We start from the raw sequence: 18,708 nt of genomic DNA on the forward strand, positions 1-18,708 counted from the left end.
TGGTTTAATTTCAATGCTGTATCTGAGAAGATTTTCCTTGATTCTGTAGCTTTTGCCTTTTGATGAGACTAATCTTTAAGGCATGTATTTAAATGTAAATGCAGCATCCCTCTCTTAAATCCATGAGCCTCTGGATCCTCTGACTGCCCCCTACAGGTTTGCCATGTGTGGTATGCCCACTGGGTAGACTATAAAACTGAGTGATTCCCTACACTCAGCAGACAGCCTTTGTGTAACCCTGATTGTTCTGGAATCGGCTCTGTAGGCCAGGCTGGCCTTGAACTCACAGAGATCTGCCTGCCTCTGCCTCCCAACAGGTGGCTTCAAAGGCATGAGCCACTGTTCCCCTGCTGAGCAATGATGTTTTGTTTTGTTTTTCTAGATAGGTGTCTCTGTGTAGCCTTGGCTGTCCTGGTCACTTTTTTTTTTTTTTTAAGACCTGGCTGGCCTTGAACTGAGAGTGATCTGCCTGCCTCTGCCTTCCTGTGTGCTGGCATTAAAGGCATGGGCCACCACACCCAGGTGGGTGGGTGATATTTTAAAGCTCAATTTCAATACCGGCTTCTGTTGATTTTTATAGTTAAAACTGTGCTAAGCCACAAACCCAAAAAGCGTCTCAAAGCTGAGTTACACCTGAATCGCTCTTGAAACGGTTAAAAATAGCTATCTGTGCTTCACTGCTAGAAAATGATCTATTATTACAGGCAGGTGTGAGTAGTATTCATCAGCAGGATTTAATGCTTGGCTAAATTTAAGCAGAACAAAGTTAATGGAAATAACCATATCTCGTTGTTATAACTAGATTTGTTTGTTTTGGGGGGAGGGTGATTTATTTGTGTTTGTTCGTTTTCAAGACAAAGTTTCTCTGTGTAATAGCCCTGGCTGGACTCACTTTGTAGACCAGGCTGGCCTTGCATTCATGAGGATCGTCTGTCTCTGCCTCCCCAGTGTAGGAATTAAAGGCGTGAGACACCACGCCCAGCTACCACTAGATTTTTTTTTAATTGCTATTTGAAATTGTTAAATTAAAAAAAAAAGCACTGAGGAATTTTACTGAAGGTTCTGTTACTGTAAGGTGGGAAACGAATGGAATATTTCACCAGAGGAATCGACAACCGTTGGTTCGCTCTACTATCGCTATACAAGAGACAATGCCAACAAGTTCTCCCAGGGAATTGCAGGGCTAGTTTGGTTTGTTTTTATAGTTAGTTCTGACATGGCTCGTAGCCATGGATCCTCGCTTGACTTGCAATTAAACATGCAACTTCTCATTGGGTAGTTTTAAAACTAGCAGGAGGAATCAGCTGCCAGCTTACTGCACTGTGGAAAGCTGCACGAGATTCCAGGATTGGAATGGAAATGCTAATTTAAAAGGTCAAGCGGAGCTGCGCCTCACGGTTTTTTTTTTGGCGTCCTTGCGCTCAGTGCTGGCGGAGGGAACAAAGACCCGGTCAGAGAAGCCAGACGCCTAGGTTCCTCTCGCCGCGTTTTCCGCAAAAATAGTTCTGGAATCATGCCTGAAATGCCGGAGGAAATGGAGCAGGTAAGAGCTAGGAATTCAAGACCCAATGTCGGCTCAACCTTGCTTTAAAAGCGACCCGGAATGGCTGGTAAGAGGTGAAAGGGTGTAAAGAAAATAGTAGCCGGTGCCATTTCTTTCCTTAAGAAACCTAAGCTCGGGCACCGGATAAACTATCTTGGGTTTCTAATCCAGGAAATCCGAACCCGGTTTGACAGAAATAAAACGTGAAGCCGAGTGATAGTTTTCACTCTGCACATTAAGTGCAACTGTGGCATAGTATAAGATTTAACCCGTGGTGCATGGCCAGGCTTTTGTCTTGTAAGGGCTTGAATCTGCTAACGGGGACTTGCAGTTCTAGTTTGCACTCTTTAAGGTGTGACCCCGTTCGGAAGTCCGACGTTGACTGTAAACGTAGAATCTTCTCTTATTTAAGCGGAATGATTAAAACGTGCACTTAAATATATGCTCCTAGAGCTATGCCCAACTTTTGCCCGACAAGTGTCAAACCGTATTCTTGTATATAGGCAAGCAAACAGTTCCTCACTCACTCATGAGGTTGCTCTGACAACCAAACTGTTAACTGCACAATTCCTTGACTCGTCTTCCTCTTGGGTGTGTTTTATAGCCCCCTTTAGGGAGGGACTACACACATTCCAACTCCAAACTTGGAACATTCTCACTTTGATAAGGATGATGTGGAATCTTGGATCTGTTCCCCTCCCCTCGGGCTTTTTCTAATTATTTTTGTAATTTAGCGTTGGGATAGATAACCCTTTCTTTTAGTAACCATAAGGCCTGGATTAGGAAAAACAAAACAAAACATCCCCCCCCCCAAACAAAACAACAAAACTTGAGGGGCCTCAGGCTGCCTTTGTTTTCTCTTCCAAAGAATTACATGAGCGAGGGAGTGAGTTCTTCAATGTGTTTGTGCGAGGAAGTAAAATCACCTGAAGAAAACTTTTCATAAAGGGCAGCTTAATCTTCAGTTTAAGAATAAACCGGGAAGATTCTGAAAAACGAGGCCTCTGGGGGAAACCCAGGCAGCGGTCACGTTTTGGGGAGGTTTTTGAAATCCTTTATGTGGGTGTCTGGACAAGAACAGACTGTTGGGTAGAGAGTGGGCGAGTCCTGTCGTGTGTGCGGACTTTTTTTTTTTTTCCCTTCAGTAAGTTTTGCAAGCTTGCTTGTTGCTGTAACCTGCAGCTAATTCAGTTGAGAGCTGAGTCAGACCCTAGGGGCTGTCGTTTCTGATTAACTTCTAAACAGCCACAGGTTTGGAAGAGTGCCCGGCCGCCTTCCTTGGCTCCGTCATTTGAAGTTTGTGCGGCTCCTACAAGGCTTGGCTCTAGCAGCCTCTGGAGGCATTTTCCTAAGTGGCACTTGCAACGGGCAGTGAGGACGCCTGTTAAATCCACTTAAAAGTAGATTTGACTTGTTATCACAGTTGAGCTGCTCGTTCTGCGACTCTGAAAACAAACAAACGAAGACTCTGCCTTTTAGAAAGTACCCAGATAATAGTCTCTCCCACACCTTTTTATTTTTAAGCTTTTTTTTTTTTTTTTTTTAATTTCAGAGCATTTTGTTTAACATTCCAGGGAGTGGAGGGGGACGTGTCAGAGGTGTTAATGACTCAGAGGACAAGAACCTATTTTTATTCTTTTTCTTCGCTTTAACAAACAAACTGCCAACCACACCTTGCCTAAATTGGTTGCCCACTCGTTATCCCAGCCCTGGAGGATCAGAAGTTCAAGAACTTTCTCTGAATACAAGGCCAGCCTGAACTTGAGACTGCTTAAAAACAACCAATATGAATCTTGGCTCTGTGCTTATGGGACCACCCTTAGCTCTTGCCTCTACTGTTTTAGTCTACTTTGTATATAATACAGGCGCAGTCGATTCTTGGGCATTTCTCAGTCTGCGATTCCTTTACTCCTTCACTAAGAAGGAAGAAGCAAAAGAAGAGATTTAAAAAAAGACAGCACTCCCTAAGCCCAAGGAAGCCTGCATTTATTGCTTGGCAGCAGTGTCTGCGTTTGCTCTATGTCTTTAAGAACTGGCACGTGGGCTGAGAGCGTCCCTTGAGGTCCCGCCTCTTTCTGAATGCGTGGCTGGAGACGGCCAATCAGCAGGCACGACCATGGCAGCGGAAGCCGGAAGCGCCTGCGGAGTCCGCCTTGGCCTTAGGAGGGGGGGGAGGAGGGCCAAGGGCGCGGGAGCTGCGGCCCCCGGCTGAGCTGCTCTGGAGGAGGCTGCAGTCCGCAACTGCGGCGGCGCCAAGACGGCGGGCATGGTGGGCCGGGAGAAGGAACTCTCCATCCACTTCGTCCCCGGCAGCTGCCGGCTAGTGGAGGTGAGCTACGGGGCGTGGAGCCCCGGATGGCGCCTCGGAGTTTGTTTACCTCGCTACCAGCAGGGCTGCGCTGATGGCGCTGCAGCTAGGAAGCTGTGGGGTGGAGGCTCCCGCCGCCCCTGGGGGCTTGTTTCCATTTGGGTTCTCTATTCATTTTTGTGTGTGTTTCTGGATCTTTAAGGGGGAAGGGAGGGTGGCTTTTCACTAACGATGATGTCGGAGGTGTCAATTTGGTGAATTCATAGTTTTCACGGGGCACATTATTACTTCAGGCACTTTATACAGATGTCGGTATTTCCAGCTATGGGACGCTGTTAACGCTCAGTCTCACGGGTGGGGAAACAGGCATAGAGAGGGTCAGGCGTTTGTCTCGCGTTTATTCTGTAAGAGTTGCGCAGGAATTCCCTTGGCCCCAAGTGTTTTTAGCCACTGTATTTTGTATGGTTGGGAGCCGGCTGAAATTTGGAAGATGCCTATCTGGTAAACTTACTCCTGCCTGTTCCTAAATACGGTCCGCCGTGCCAGTTTCAAGCCTCTTAGCACTTAGGGATCTACTGAGTGTATTCGGCACAGTTGATAAGACTTAATTCCCAAACCAATGTGTCTTGAAAATATATAGAGTATAGGAGACGATCAGTTGTTGTTTGGTTGTTGTTGTTGTTGTTTAGGCAGGATGTGTGCTTGCTAATATGATGTTGTTTGTACAAGCTAGCGTCGCTGAAAAGGAGGGAATCTCAATTGAGAAAATGTCTTTTTTGTGTGCCCCCTCCCCGCCCCCAGGCAGGGTTTCCCTGTGTAGCCTTGGGTGTCCCAGACTTGCTTTGTAGACCAGGCTGGCCCCAAACTCAAATCCGCTCGCCTCTGCCTCTCTGAGTGCTGGGATTAAAGGCGAACACCACCACCACCTAGTTAGCATTTTCTTAATTAGTGATTGACGTGGGGCCCCAGCCCATTGTGTATGGGACCATCCGGGTCGTTGACCTTGGGTTGTTTTTAAGAAAAGCAAGCTGCTGAGCTAGCTTGTAGGCAGCAGTTCTCGGTGCCCCATGTCAGCTCCTGCCTGTAGGTTCCTGCCCTGACTTCCTTCAGTGATGAACATTGATGTGGAAATGTAAACCAGATAGTCTTAACTCCTAACTTTGCTTTGGTCATGGTGGTTTTTTGTTTTTTTGAGACAGGGTTTTTCTGTGTAGCCCTGCCTGTCCTGGACTCTCTTTGTAGACCAGGCTGGCCTCAAACTCACAGTGATCCACCTGCCTCTGCCTCCCCAGTGCTGGGATTAAAGGCGCAGCTGGTCGTGGTATTTAATCACAGCTATAGGAATCCTAACTAGAACAGATTCTCTATGCAGCCCTTTCTGTCCTGGAACTCACTGTGTAGACCAGGCTGGCCTTGGACTCAACAGAGATTCCCTCTGCTTCTGCCTCCCAGAGTGCTGGGATTAAAAGGCGTGGGCCACCATGTCCAGATACTAATGCAAAATGATTATGTTTGGGTTGTGTACATTCAATATGACCTCCAAATGACTGGACATTAGATAAAGTTCAGATTTATTTGCAGCTCCACAGTGCTGACAACATGTGCTAACTGTTTGTGCATGCACAGATGCATGTATGCACGTAAGCCTAATGTGTTTTCACAGTTCAGTAAAAGAAAAGTGGAAAGTGGTAAAGCATGCCAGGTGTACTAACTCATGTGCCAATAATCTCAGCACTCAGGGAGTTGGAAGTGGTGGATAGTTTTTCAGGGTGGCTTCTTCTTCTTCTTTTTTTTTTTTTTAATTTATTTTCTCTTATGGTTCTTCGACAAAGGGTTTCTCTGTAGGGTTGGCTGTCCTCACTGTCGATTTATAGACCAGGCTGGCCTCAAACTCACAGAGATATGCCTGCCTCTGCTTCCCCCAGTGGGGATTAAAGGCGTGCACTACCATACCTGGCTTCAGGATGGCTTTTTAAGATGTTTTTGTTGTTGTTGTTTGTTGGTTTTTTGAGATAGGGTTTCTCTGTGTAGCCTTGGCTGTCCTTGACTCGCTTTGTAGACCAGGCTGGCCTCGAACTCACAGTGATCCGCCTGCCTCTGCCTCCCGAGTGCTGGGATTAAAGGCCTGCGCCACCACGCCCGGCTGTTGTTTGTTTTTTAAACAGGGTCTGGCCTCAAATCTGCATATTTGCCTGCTTCCACCTCCAGTGGACTGGGATTACTGGTGTCACCACACCCAGTAATTTTTAAAAATGATTTATTTATTATTTATACAGTATTCTGCTTGCATGTGTGCCTGCACACCAGAAGAGGGCGTCAGATCTCATTATAGATGGTTGTGAGCCACCATATGGTTGCTGGGAACTGAACTCAGGACGTTTGGAAGAACAGACCCGCTCTGAACCTCTGAGCCATCTAGCTAGCCCCAAAGGTTTGTGCATACTGCAAAGCTGAGGCAGGATGATTTCCAGGCAAGCCAAGGCTGTATAGTGAAACCATGTTTCAAAAAAAAAAAGCAAAACTGCAACAAACGGTACAGAGAGCTATGATTTGCTTGCACTTGCTGCTCTCTCAACCTGTGCAGGTGAAATTCACTCCTGCTGCTTGCTGAGACTTGGCAGAGGGGCAGCCCTTACTTGTTCCTGTTATGAATACTGCCTGTGGGTACAGTGGGGAGACTGGGAGTCAGTCACCCTGTTCCCATCTGAATCCAATTCCTACCTAAGCAGTCTGGATATCTTCTTTCTTTCTTTTTCTTTTTTTACTGTTTTTCAAAACAGGGTTTTTCAGTGTAGCCTTGGTTGGCCTGGCCTCACAGAGATCCTCCTGCCTCTCCCTCTGCCTCTGTCTCCGGAGTGCTGGGATTACAGGTATGTGCCACTGTGCCTGGTTCAGTCCAAAGGTTCTGAGGATATTACAAGGATATTACAGAGGTAGAAAATGTGTGGAAAACTTTTCTTCTTCTTCTTCTTCTTCTTCTTCTTCTTCTTCTTCTTCTTCTTCTTCTTCTTCTTCTTTTTCTTCCTTCTTCTTTTTCTTTTTCTTCTTTCTTCTTCTTCTTTCTTCTTCTTCCTTCTTCTTCTTTCTTCTTCTTCCTCCTCCTCCTCCTCCTCCTTCTTCTTCTTCTTCTTCTTCTTCTTTTTTTTTTTTTTTAGACAGATCTCTATACCCAGGGCTGGTCTTAAACTCAGGATCCTCCTGCATCAGATGACCAGTGCTAGCACTGGAATTTTGGGAACACACTACACATGTGAACTTTCCAGTTTCTTTAAGAAAACATTTTATGTGCGTGCTAGATGTGTAGTTGTGTGCCTTGTGTCCAGTACCCACTGAGGCCAAAAGAGGGCATCAATCCCATTAGAGCTGGCCTTACAGGAAGCTGGGAGCTTCCTAGTGTGGATGCTGACAACTCGGTTCTGATCATCTGCGAGAGCAATATACTTTTATTTAAAACTTTCACATGTATAGTTGTTTTGCCTGTATATATGCATGTTTGTTTACCACATGTATGCAATACTCCTGGAGATCCAAAGAGAGTGATGTCTCCCCATGAACTGGCGTTACAGATGATTGTGAGCTGCCATGTTCATGTTAGGATTCAAACCAGGATACTCCAGAAGAGTAGCCAGTGCTCTTAACCTCTGAGCCACCTCTCCATAGTTTTCTTTTATGGTATCTTCCCAGGCACCTTCATGTTATTTATCACACGCATAGGATTTTCTGAGTCTATTCAAGACTTAGTATGTTTTGACCCCTTTCATTTCAGATTTATGTATTCGTACAAGTATGGTTTTTGTGTTTTATGGTCTTGCTTTATGGGCCTGGGTGGCCTGGAATTCTCTGTGTAGGCTGGGCTTTGCTTAGTGTGCTGACATCCTCCTGCTTCTGTCCCCTGAGTGCAGGGATTACAGAGGCCGTCAGCACACCTGCTTTACACTTACACCTTTGGACAGTTACTCTCTTTCTTTTTTTAAAGGATTTTTTTTACTATGTATTTAGTTTTTGCCTGCATGTACGCCTGCACGCCAGAAGAGGGCACCAGATCTCATTATAGATGGTTGTGAACCATCTTGTGGTTTCTGGGAATTGAACTCAGGACCTTTGGAGGAGCAGCCCTCTTTCCAGCCCTGGAGAGTTATTTTCTTGCCAAAGTTCAAAGTAAACAGCTCTCCCCTCCATACGTACACCCCTTTTGATTTCAGCTTTTGAATCTGCTAGAAGCACTTGATTTTGGTGTTCTTAAGTCAAGTATGTATGTTTACTAAATCATTTACCTGAAGTTAGAGTTCAAAAATGTCTTTGGCTATTGCATTGCTTTGTTTGCCAGCTCAGAATTAGGTGACTAACAGGAATAGCACCTCGTGATAAAATTTAATGAGAGTTCCAGCCACGGAGTTCATGTTGGCTTTACAGGTGTGTGACACCCTGCTAGCTGAAAACGTTCTATTTAAAAAAAGGAAAAGTAGGCTTTACTTGAGAATTTGGCAGGAAAGGATTTTTCTAAACTTTGTCTTACGTCTACAGACATCTAATTATTCATTAAGCAGTAACTTTTTAAAAAATCAGCAAACGCATTTTTAATAGCAACACAGATTTTATGCTATCTGTATCTTATTAGTCATAAGTATTCTGTGTAAGTAAATTTAGTGCTGACAGGCAGACATATTAGGTTGTTCAAATTTAGAATGTATGTGTTCTAAGGACTAAATTGACTTTATCCAAATAAACTCCTTTGAAATGCTGATAGATTTTCAAACCTATCAATATGTGACATCACATCTGACCCTTGTGCATTTTCATGGTGTCTTTGAAGATGTGAAGTTCCTGTTGGCTAATCATCAGGGTGATGTAGTCATCATAAAAGCAAAAATAACTTCCATTATTAAAATGAAATCTAAATCAAATGTGAAAGTTCGTTGTGATCTTATCTTGGGCGTCTTTTCTTGATTATGAAAATTTTATTTTTGCCAGGCAGTGGTGATGAATGCTTTTAAGCCCAGCACTTGGGAGACAGAGGCAGGGGGATCGATGTGAATTTGAGGCCAGCCTGGTCTACAAAAGGAGTCCAGGACAGCCAAGGCTACACAGAGAACTCTGTTTTGCAAAAACAAAAAGGATATATATATATATATATATATTATAAAGTAAACTTTTTAAAATATACATGAATGTTTCACCTGTGTGTCTGTGTACCACATACATGCCTGGTGCCCACAGAGGCGAGACGAGGATATTAAATCCTCTGAAACAGGAGTTATGGACAGTTGTTAGCTGCCATATGTGTGCTAGGAGTCAAACCCAGGTCCTCTGGAAGAGCACCCGGTGTTCCTAACCATTAAGCCATCTCTTCTGCCTGCTATTTTTTAAAATTGTGTTTATATGGAGCTGTAGGTGTGTACATGTAAATGCAGTACCCTCAGGCCAGAAGAGGGCATCAGATCTGGAGTTTGAGTTAGAGGTAGTTGTAAGCCACACAATGTCCATCTTCTGCAAAAGGAATTTGTGTTCTTAACCATGAAAGATTCTCTCTAGCCCCAATGACACTGAGTATTAAAACTTGCTAAGTGGGGGCTGGAATGATGGCTCTATGGGTAAGAGTACCTTGTTGATTTGCAGAGGACCTGGGCTCAGGTCCCAGCACCTACTTGCTGGCTCACTCCCTGTAACTCCAGTTCTGGGAGATTTTATACCCTCTTCTGATCTCCCTGGGCAACGGAGGTAGTGCACACACATGCATGCAGGCAAAATACTCAGACGTGTAAAATAAAATATTTACAAGCAAACTCATTAAGTCATGCAGTTTGTTGGTGTAGTTTGACTGATTAATCTAGAGTTAAAACTGACTTTTAGCTATATGACATTAATTTTAAAAAAACTTAGATTTCAGGTATTTGGTACACAGTATTGGCAGCACTCATTTCTTTAGGAGAATTGTTTTCAAAGTGTGGCTTTCCCCATTTCTACTTCCAGGAGGAGGTAAACATCCCCAGCCGTCGGGTCCTAGTTACAGGCGCCACTGGGCTTCTTGGCAGAGCAGTTTACAAAGAATTTCAGCAGAGTAACTGGCATGCCATTGGCAGTGGCTTTCGAAGAGCAAGACCAAAATTTGAACAAGTGAACCTGTTGGATGCTGAAGCAGTTCATCACCTCATTCATGATTTTCAGGTATGGGTTTGTATGTTTGGAACTGTACGAGTGTTCTATTAGTTGTCCGGATTATATGGAAAGTGTGCTTGCTGTCCCGAAGTTGTGCTGGACAGCTGTAGCCTACTGAGCACCAGCAATGCGGAGTGTATTTCTTTTGCAATGGTGCTGGGTATGTGTTCCAACCTGGGCCTCCAGCCCTGTAGTTTGGCACAGCTTCTGTTTATTTAATGCTTTCGTGGTCATACTTGCCATCAAATATTTGGGTGTTATCTGGGACTGAAAAAAAAAATATTGCTACTTTAATGCTGAAAAAGTATGATCAGAGGAATTTCAGTAACCTGTTTGCCATGATCCAAGAAATGTTGGAGAAAAATGGAGATTTTGTTTTCCTTGTCATCGAATTTTATCTTTGGTTTTTCTACTGTGCACCTAGGAGCATGAGCACTAGAAACACTGGGGAAACCTGATTTCAGGCCGCGTGTCCAAAGAGTGTAATGTATTAAGTCTGTGATTGGCCAGGATATTGTATTTGAAGCATCCCAGATGTTACACATTCAACTTTGAAAACAATTCTTAAGATGATGCCTTCTTGAGCAACTGTTGAGAAAACTGACTGTGTGGGCATATTCTCTGCCCCCACCTCCACCCCTCGTCTCTCTGGTTTATTTTTATTTATTTTTGTGTATGGGCGTTTGCCTGCCTGTATGTGTATCTATGCAACACATGCGGGTAGGGCCTGCAGAGGCCAGAAAGGGTGTCAGATGCCCGGGAGGTGGCGTTACAGAGAGTTGTGAGCTGCCATGTGGGTGCTGGGAATCGGACCAAGGTCCTCTGGATGAGCAGCCAGTGCTCTTAACCGCTGAGCCATCTCTGCAGCTCCTGGAGTTATAAATAGTTGTTGGCCATCATGTGAGTTCTGGCCTCCAGCACTCCAACTTTTAACACCAGTTTAGCTCTTTCTCTGTTCCTCTTGCATTAAAAAAAGCCTTCTCTCTGTAGAAGAGCTCCTGCATCCTTCTGTTTTGATGCGTCAGGCTCTTTACATGTAAAGACCTTGTTCCTGGTGTGTCCTGGTTAGCTGTCACCTTCACAGGCGCTAGGGTCATCTGCAAGGAGGGAATCTCAATTGGGAAATTCCTCTAACACAATGGTCCGTGGAACATTTTTCTTTTTCTCTCTCTTTTTTTTTCCATTTTCCTTTTTTTTTTATTTTTTATTTTATTAATATAACTGATGTAGGGTGGGCTTGAGTTACATGTGAAAACAGGCTAAATATGCCATGGGGAGCAAGCCCATGACAGTTCATCCATTGCCTTGGTACCAGCTTCTGCCTTGACTTTCTTCAATGATGGACTTCGGTGTGTAAGTGAAATAAAGCTTTTCTTCCCCAAGTTGCTTTTGGTCCATGGTGGTTTACTACATTTATGGTCAGATGAACATGTGGTTTCTTTAGATAGCTGATTCTTGCTAAATGAGTGGTGAAAAGACTTGACCTTATAAATTGAACTTGCAACTGGTACTACTTGTCTTTGTCCTGAGTTGATTAAATGTTAGGGCTGGGGTGTAGCATAGTGGCAGAGCACTTAGCAGTCTGTGTGGGGCCTGGGGTCTTAGGAGCAAACAGACATAATAGTCATGGCGACTCTTCCGCCACCTTGGGATAGCAGATTACTTTGATTATAGATACAGTTACTAGTAGTTTTTTTTATATTTCTGTTTAAGTTGTAGCTCAGGAGTTACATACCTGCCTAGCATGCATGTGTTTCTTTTCTTTTTCTTTCTTTCTTTCTTTCTTTCTTTCTTTCTTTCTTTCTTTCTTTTTTTTTCTTTCTTAAGGAATTATGACAAAGCTGTATTAAGTTAAATGAGCCTGGAGGTAGTCCAGCACTCAACAGGCAGAGGCAGGCAGATCTCTGAGTTCAAGTTCAGGACAACTAGGGCTGTACACAAAAAACCCTGTCTTGAAAAACCAAACTAATTGGGCTGGAGAGATGGCTCAGAGGTTAAGAGCACTGGCTGCTCTTCTAAAAGTAATCTTGAGTTCAATTCCCAGCAACCACAGAATAGCTCATAACCATCTATAATGAGATCTGGTGCCCTCTTCTGTCATGCAGGCAGAACACTGTGTACAAAAGGAAAAGCCAAACCAAGAAAAAAATATTAAAGTGTCTTCTTTTTAATTGAAGGAATGTTGACTTAAAAAACCATTTCTTGCCCTAAAGTTACTCTGAGGAAGCCTTAGTTCTCTGTTGCTTTCCATTTTGAATTAAAACTCAGTATTTAACTTTCAGCCTCATGTCATAGTGCATTGTGCTGCAGAGAGAAGACCAGATGTTGTTGAGAGCCAGCCAGATGCTGCTTCCCAGCTGAATGTGGGTGCCTCTGGGAACTTAGCAAAGGAGGCAGGTAATGCTACATTATCCCTGGGTGGTGGCTGTTTTTAACGTATTTATTTTATGTCTATGAATGTTTTCCCTGCATGTGTGTCTGTGCACCGTATGTGTGCCTGGTATCTTTGAGGGGTCAAAAGGGAACTTCAGACTTCTTGAAACTGAAATGACAGGTGCTTGTGAACATTCATGTGCATGTTAGGAACCAAACCCAGGTCGCCTGGAAGAGTGGCCAGTGCTTTCAGCTGCTGAGCCATCCCCCCAGCCGCTTTCACTTTTTTTTTTTTTTATCATATACACACAGTCTTTTGCTTGCATGAACACCAGAAAAGGGCACAAGATTTCATTATAGATGGCTGTGAGCCACCATGTGGTTGCTGGGAATTGAACTCAGGACCGTTGGAAGAGCAGGCAGCACTCTTAACCTCTGAGCTATCTCTCAAGCCCTTTCACTGGGTTTTTTAACTTGAAAATTTTGTAGCTGTCTTATGAGTGTTTTTGTTTACCTCAGGAAAAACAAATCTAAACAAAACTACACAGGACATTCTAAATTCTATGCAAAAGTAATGCAGTGGATTTACCTTTTCTTTTTGTAGCTGCTATTGGAGCATTTCTCATCTATATTAGCTCAGATTATGTGTTTGATGGCACCAATCCCCCTTACACAGAGGAAGACATACCGAGTCCCCTGAATCTGTATGGCAAAACCAAATTAGATGGAGAAAAGGCGGTCCTGGAGAACAATTTAGGTAAGGTCCAGCATTTGTGACTCCTGATTGTTTTTGAAGACTGTGCTTTGTTGCTCATGAGGAGATTGGGTTTTTGTATTTAAAAAGTATATTTATAAAAATATCCAGAATTGAGGTGGAGGTTGGGGGAGGGGTAGTGTTACCTACCTGAACTCCAAGTACTTGAAAGCTGAGGTTAAGAGGATTGTGAATTTTAGGCTAGCCTGAGCTATAAAGTTAGGTCCTATCCTCTCATTAATTATTCTCTAATTAAAGAAAGAAAAGTGGAAACAGGCAATAAGGGTTACTAAAAATTAGAGAATACAGGCTAGTGAGGTAACTCAGTAGGTAGAGGTGCCTGCCACCAAGCTGATGACTTGACTGAGACCTGTGTGGTAGATTTAAAGAACTCACAAGTTGTCCTCTGACCGTCACACATGTCCTCCTCCCCCACATGCCCATTAATAAATGTAATAAATGTTTTGAGGTATTCTATTTTGTGATCTTTTCCTTTTTCCATGTGTGTTTATGTATACATCTGTATATACATAAAAACAATTTATTTGAAAAAAGTAAAAAATAAATTTAAAACTGGGAGCATGAAATCTCTCCCACATGCTGATTCCTCAGGAAGATACGCATGAAATGTAGGTTCTTTTTTTGTTTTGTTTGAAATGTAGGTTCTTAAGAGAGGTATTTTTGTATAATTTTTTCAAGTAATTTCATTTTGGTTCATAATCTGACTTTCTTCCCACATCTTTGCATGTCATTATATGTGGTGCCAGTTCTGCCATGGCTTCTTCCTGCCTGTGGGAGCACCATGCTCAGCTTAACTTCTGTCTGTGGTAGCACCGTGTTCAGCTGTAATGATGGATTAAGGTGTAGGGTCCCCCTGAAAACCCGGCTCCCGCTTGTGATGCCCTCATTGTAGACATTTAACTTTTTTTTTTTAATGGTATGCATTATTCTGGCTCAGTGGTAGAGTGCTCGCAGAGCGTGTGTAAGGCCCGAGGTTACAGTTGCAGCACTGCCAAAGTACATCGTAAATGAACCATCAGTCATGGCCAAGTCTCCCTAGCGCCATCCTCTCCCTTGCCTCTGCTTCACATTGCTGTAACAACACACAGAGTGGATATTATAAACAACTGGAGTTTACTCAACCATTCTGGAGGCTTGGGAATCCCGACATCCAAGAGCCAGCACATGGTAAAGGCCCCCTTCTAGCTTGGGCTCAAAGAACCAAACCGGATGGCTCCCCATGAAACTCTTTCATAGTGGTGTTTTCATGACCTAAACATTGCCCCAAAGCCCGCCCCAGCCCAAACACACAAACACTCTCACACACGTTTTCTCTCTCTCTTCCCCCCTCTCTCTGTTGGACTAGGAATATAGAATTCAATATATATTTTTGGAGTGGGTATAGCATTCACATCACTGCAAGACCTGTGTTTACTTGTCTAGTAATTACAAAAGAAAATACATGTCTACTTGTTAAAGTGATAATAATCCAAAGACTATCAGGCCTTCACCAGGGACCAGCATAAAATGCAGTACTGAACATGACTTTGTCCGTGGTTGTAAAAGCAGAGCACTCCACCCTAGCCCTCAGTTGATACAGGTTGGCACTTTTGTGTGTGTGTACTTGGACACATCCACTGATGATTAGTAGAGTCTCCAGACACTTGGTTGTATATCTTCTAGGGACAGTGGTGTTGTTTCCATAACCACAGCATGGTTACCACAGTCAGCAGGAACCCTTCCACTGTGGTAGTCTTGCTGTCGCATGCATGTGCAGATGGCTTCCCAGTTGGTCCTGAATTGTCTTCAATGCTATTGTCCTCATTTGACCTTCAGTCAAGAGTGCTGATTTCATTTGGTTGTCTAGATAGATCTATTTTTAATGGGCATAATGACAAATTAGATAAAAAAAAAAGTTCTGTATGTGATAATAGACGCTTAAAATATTCATGGTCACCTTTAAGTTCATTCCATTATGAGCTACAACCCTTTTATTAAAAGCCAAGGTTCTACTTTCCCATTGTTTAAATCTACACAATCTCTTTACGCCCTAAGTTGGGAAAGAGGCAGCCATAAAATAGCTACATGTATTGTCCCTAGGAGCTGCTGTCCTGAGAATTCCCGTTCTCTATGGGGAAGTGGAGAAGCTGGAGGAAAGTGCTGTGACTGTTATGTTCGACAAGGTACAGTTCAGCAACAAGTCAGCGAACATGGACCACTGGCAGCAGAGGTTCCCCACACATGTGAATGACGTAGCCAGTGTGTGCCGGCAGCTGGCAGAGAAGAGGATGCTGGTGAGTCCTGCGAGGATAGGCCTGCCTTCTGTCTTAGTGAAAGTTGTGCTTTTCTCTTCCATGCTTGAACTTCCATGTGTGTACACAGATTATCACAGACTGAAAATTACATGTGTTTGAAAAGTAGGAAACCAAACAAAAGTACAGCGTAGAGGCTGTATTCATGAGGTCTGTAGTATGCAAGAAATAAATTCAAACACAGCTCCTACCATTGCCTCCCTGTTGCTGAGATTCGTGGCCCCTCTGATGAGCCATGCACCATTCTAGGGTTCATTTTTAAATTGATTAGGAATGGCCGGACAGTGGTGGCACAGGCCTTTAATCCCAGCACTCGGGAGGCAGACACAGGTAGGGTGAATTCCAGGCCTGCCTGGTCTACAGAGTGAGCCTAGCACAGCTGGTGCTGCTACACAGAGAAACCCTGTATGGGCTAGGGGTGGGGGCTAGTTTTTAGCTAGCCAGGTGTGGTGATGCAAGCCTTTAATCCCAGCAGAGGCTGGCAGATCTCTGTGAGTTCAAGGCCATCCTGGTCTACGAAGGGAGTCCAGGACAGCCAGGGCTTTGTTGCACAGAGAAACTCTGTCTCAAAACAAAACAAAACAAAAAAAAACAAAAACAAAAAAAACCAAAAAACAAAAAACAACAAAAAAAACCCCACAACAAACAAAAAGAGTATTTATATTTAATTAGTTCATTATTTCTGGTTTCTTGAGACAGAGCCTCACTTTGTTGCCCAGAGTGGCCTTGACAACTGCTAGGGTTACCGGTGCGTGTTACGGAGCTGCGCAGCCTGTAAGCCCCGAGCTGGCAACAGAGGTGGGGAGGAGAAAGACAAGCTGGAGATGAGTGCCAGCCCCCTTTTCCCTTAAGGGACAGACAGCCTTGGCTGCGGAAGATCCTGTCTTAAAACTATGTTAAGCTTTCATTTTAGCTTAGAATAATTTAAAATGTTTGTTAAAGTTAGTCACTATAAGTTGGAGCTCTTTGTATTCTTATTTCAAAATAAGGTCTTATTTCTATGGATTACTTCTAGTATTGGAAAATTTGTAGACATTTGTTTTTAGGTATTGAAGAAAAGGTAGGTTTGCATTTTGATTTTTGGATCTTTAAAATTAACTTTCTTGTCAAATCTTAGCCATTTGGAACCAGAAATTTGGGAAAAAAAATTTTTTTTCCTTTGTTGGTAGGATCCATCCATTAAGGGGACCTTTCACTGGTCTGGCAACGAGCAGATGACCAAGTACGAAATGGCGTGTGCAATTGCAGATGCCTTCAACCTTCCCAGCAGCCACTTGCGACCTGTAAGTCCAGACACCTCTCTTCTGACTTCTTAAGGCTGTTGTGTATTGTTGACAACACTTCTGTTTTGGATCAGAGTGAACTTGGTTTAGATCTTGACAGTATTTGGCTGTAAGTTATCTCTAAAGAAGTCAGAGTATTGGTGACATTTATAGAGAAGTACGGGTGAGGCTGGTGAGCTAGCTGGAGGAGGGAACCTGTGCAAAGCCTGACAGCCTCATTCTCGCATGTGAGTGTGCACATGGACACACACACACACACACACACACACACACACACACACACACACACTATTTCATTTATTATTTATACAGTATTTTGGCCCACATGTGTGCCTGCATGCCTAAAGAGGGCACCAGATCTCATTGTAAGATGGTTGTGAGCCACTATGTGGTTGCTGGGAATTGAACTCAGGACCTTTGGAAGAGGAGATGGTGCTCTTAACCTCGGAGCCATCTCTCCAGCCCTCTTTTTCTTTTTTCTTCTTCTGCTTCTTCTTCTTCTCCTTCTCTTCCTCCTCCTCCTCCTTTTTCTTCTTTTTGGTATTGTTTTGCTTACTTTTTGTAGCTCTGATAAGATGAGGGTTTTTTGTTGGTTGGTTGGTTCATTGGTTTTTTTTTTTTTTGCACTAAGGGAAAGTTGAAATAAAGTTGTCAAGCCTCAGGATGCTACTTTCTTTACTCATGAGTTGTTTTTTCTTTACAGATTACTGACAGCCCTGTCATAGGAGCACAACGCCCCAAAAATGCTCAGCTCGACTGCTCCAAATTGGAGACCTTGGGCATTGGCCAGCGGACGCCATTTCGAATTGGAATCAAGGAGTCACTCTGGCCTTTCCTTATTGACAAGAGATGGAGACAGACCGTCTTTCATTAGTTCATGTGTTGTATATTTTTTTAAATGAAAAGTATAGTCTGTGGCACTTTTTCAAGAATAAAGGAAATAGTTTTGTATGAGTACTCCTTAATTGTGACTCATGATCCTTCAGGTAAATGATGCTGTTGCACTAGGGGAATGTTGGACTGACTGAGGGCAGCAACACCTTGTTTGCAGTCATGATTTTCTGTTGATTATCTTGTTCTGGCTTACCTTGCTGTTCAAGTAATGTAAATTATGATTTTTAATGTCCAAGAGCTGGGCTGAAACCGACTGTTAGACTTTGGATGAAATGCATTGTTCATTCCTATAACGTGCTCTTTTGTTGCTTTTGTTTGTTGACTTTTGTGTATTGACAGTTTCACTGTGTGTAGAATCATATGGAAATCATCGGTGTTTATTATTTGCTTTGCTTGAGCCCAGATCAAATGCTTGAAGAAAAGGAAACTTTATTTTTGCAACTTTAAGTGTGGTTTTTATGCTTGATTCTTTAATGTGTTATGTATATCAGAACTTGTATAGCCTGATGCCTCCTTCATAGCTCCATGTGGCAAAACTTGAGAGTGTGTGCCTGTGTGTATTTTTTTAATACAAATACATATATCTGTCTCTTTCACTCTGTCACTAAGTGATATTTCATACATGTGGTTATAATAGCCTTGTAAGTCTTTTGACCACTTATGAATAATAATAAATACTTGCTGGCATGTAACACTTTGGTTTATTTTATATTTGCTTCTTTTTAAATGTAAGGACTGCTGGGTGTGGTGGAATATGTCATTAATCCCATCAGAAAGAGGTAGACCTCTGCCTTCAAGGCCACCCTGGTCTAAATAGCAAGTATCAGGCAAGCCAGGGCTACATACTGAGACCTGTCTCAAGAAAATAAAGTATGTGTGGTGGCTGTTAGCCACTTACTCTCTTAGTTTTGAAGTTACATACTTACAATGTCTAGTATATAGTATCACGCTGTATGGTGTAGGGGAAGCTGAAGTGGACATCAATGGGCTTTACGTTATCTTTTTGTACCAGCTGATTTGGACCACGCCATGTCTTGTCACATTTTCCCACGTTGGTTGTGCTGGCAGGCGGGTGTGCAGGGGCA

At 43.3% G+C, this 18,708-nt stretch overlaps 1 protein-coding gene across 3 annotated transcripts; it reads left to right on the top strand.

Annotated features, from left to right (window-relative positions):
- Nucleotides 1–1,323: 1,323 nt before the first annotated feature.
- MAT2B (methionine adenosyltransferase 2 non-catalytic beta subunit) lies at nucleotides 1,324–18,315 on the top strand. 3 transcript variants are annotated; one of them, XM_084762460.1, is made up of 7 exons: nucleotides 1,324–1,543; nucleotides 9,822–10,016; nucleotides 12,290–12,404; nucleotides 12,985–13,137; nucleotides 15,235–15,428; nucleotides 16,616–16,729; nucleotides 17,433–18,315. In XM_084762460.1, the coding sequence occupies exons 1-7, from the start codon at nucleotides 1,514–1,516 to the stop codon at nucleotides 17,601–17,603; spliced, it is 972 nt and encodes a 323-aa protein (XP_084618586.1). In that variant the 5' UTR covers nucleotides 1,324–1,513; the 3' UTR covers nucleotides 17,604–18,315. The 3 variants fall into 3 exon arrangements, with proteins under 3 accessions (XP_084618586.1, XP_084618587.1, XP_084618585.1); XM_084762461.1 differs by lacking the exon at nucleotides 1,324–1,543 and adding an exon at nucleotides 3,697–3,872 and having other exon boundaries at nucleotides 13,057–13,137; XM_084762459.1 differs by lacking the exon at nucleotides 1,324–1,543 and adding an exon at nucleotides 3,698–3,872.
- The last annotated feature ends 393 nt before the right edge of the window (nucleotides 18,316–18,708 follow it).

Source organism: Acomys minous (assembly GCF_964271855.1).
Source record: "Acomys minous genome assembly, chromosome: 16".
NCBI lineage: Eukaryota > Metazoa > Chordata > Mammalia > Rodentia > Muridae > Acomys > Acomys minous.

Coding starts and splice junctions, on each gene's coding strand:
- MAT2B (XM_084762459.1), top strand. CDS start 3,810: ATGGTGGGCCGGGAGAAGGAACTCTCCATCCACTTCGTCCCCGGCAGC. Junction 13,138..15,234: donor GGTCCTGGAGAACAATTTAG/GTAAGGTCCAGC, acceptor TATTGTCCCTAG/GAGCTGCTGTCCTGAGAATT. Junction 15,429..16,615: donor TGGCAGAGAAGAGGATGCTG/GTGAGTCCTGCG, acceptor CTTTGTTGGTAG/GATCCATCCATTAAGGGGAC.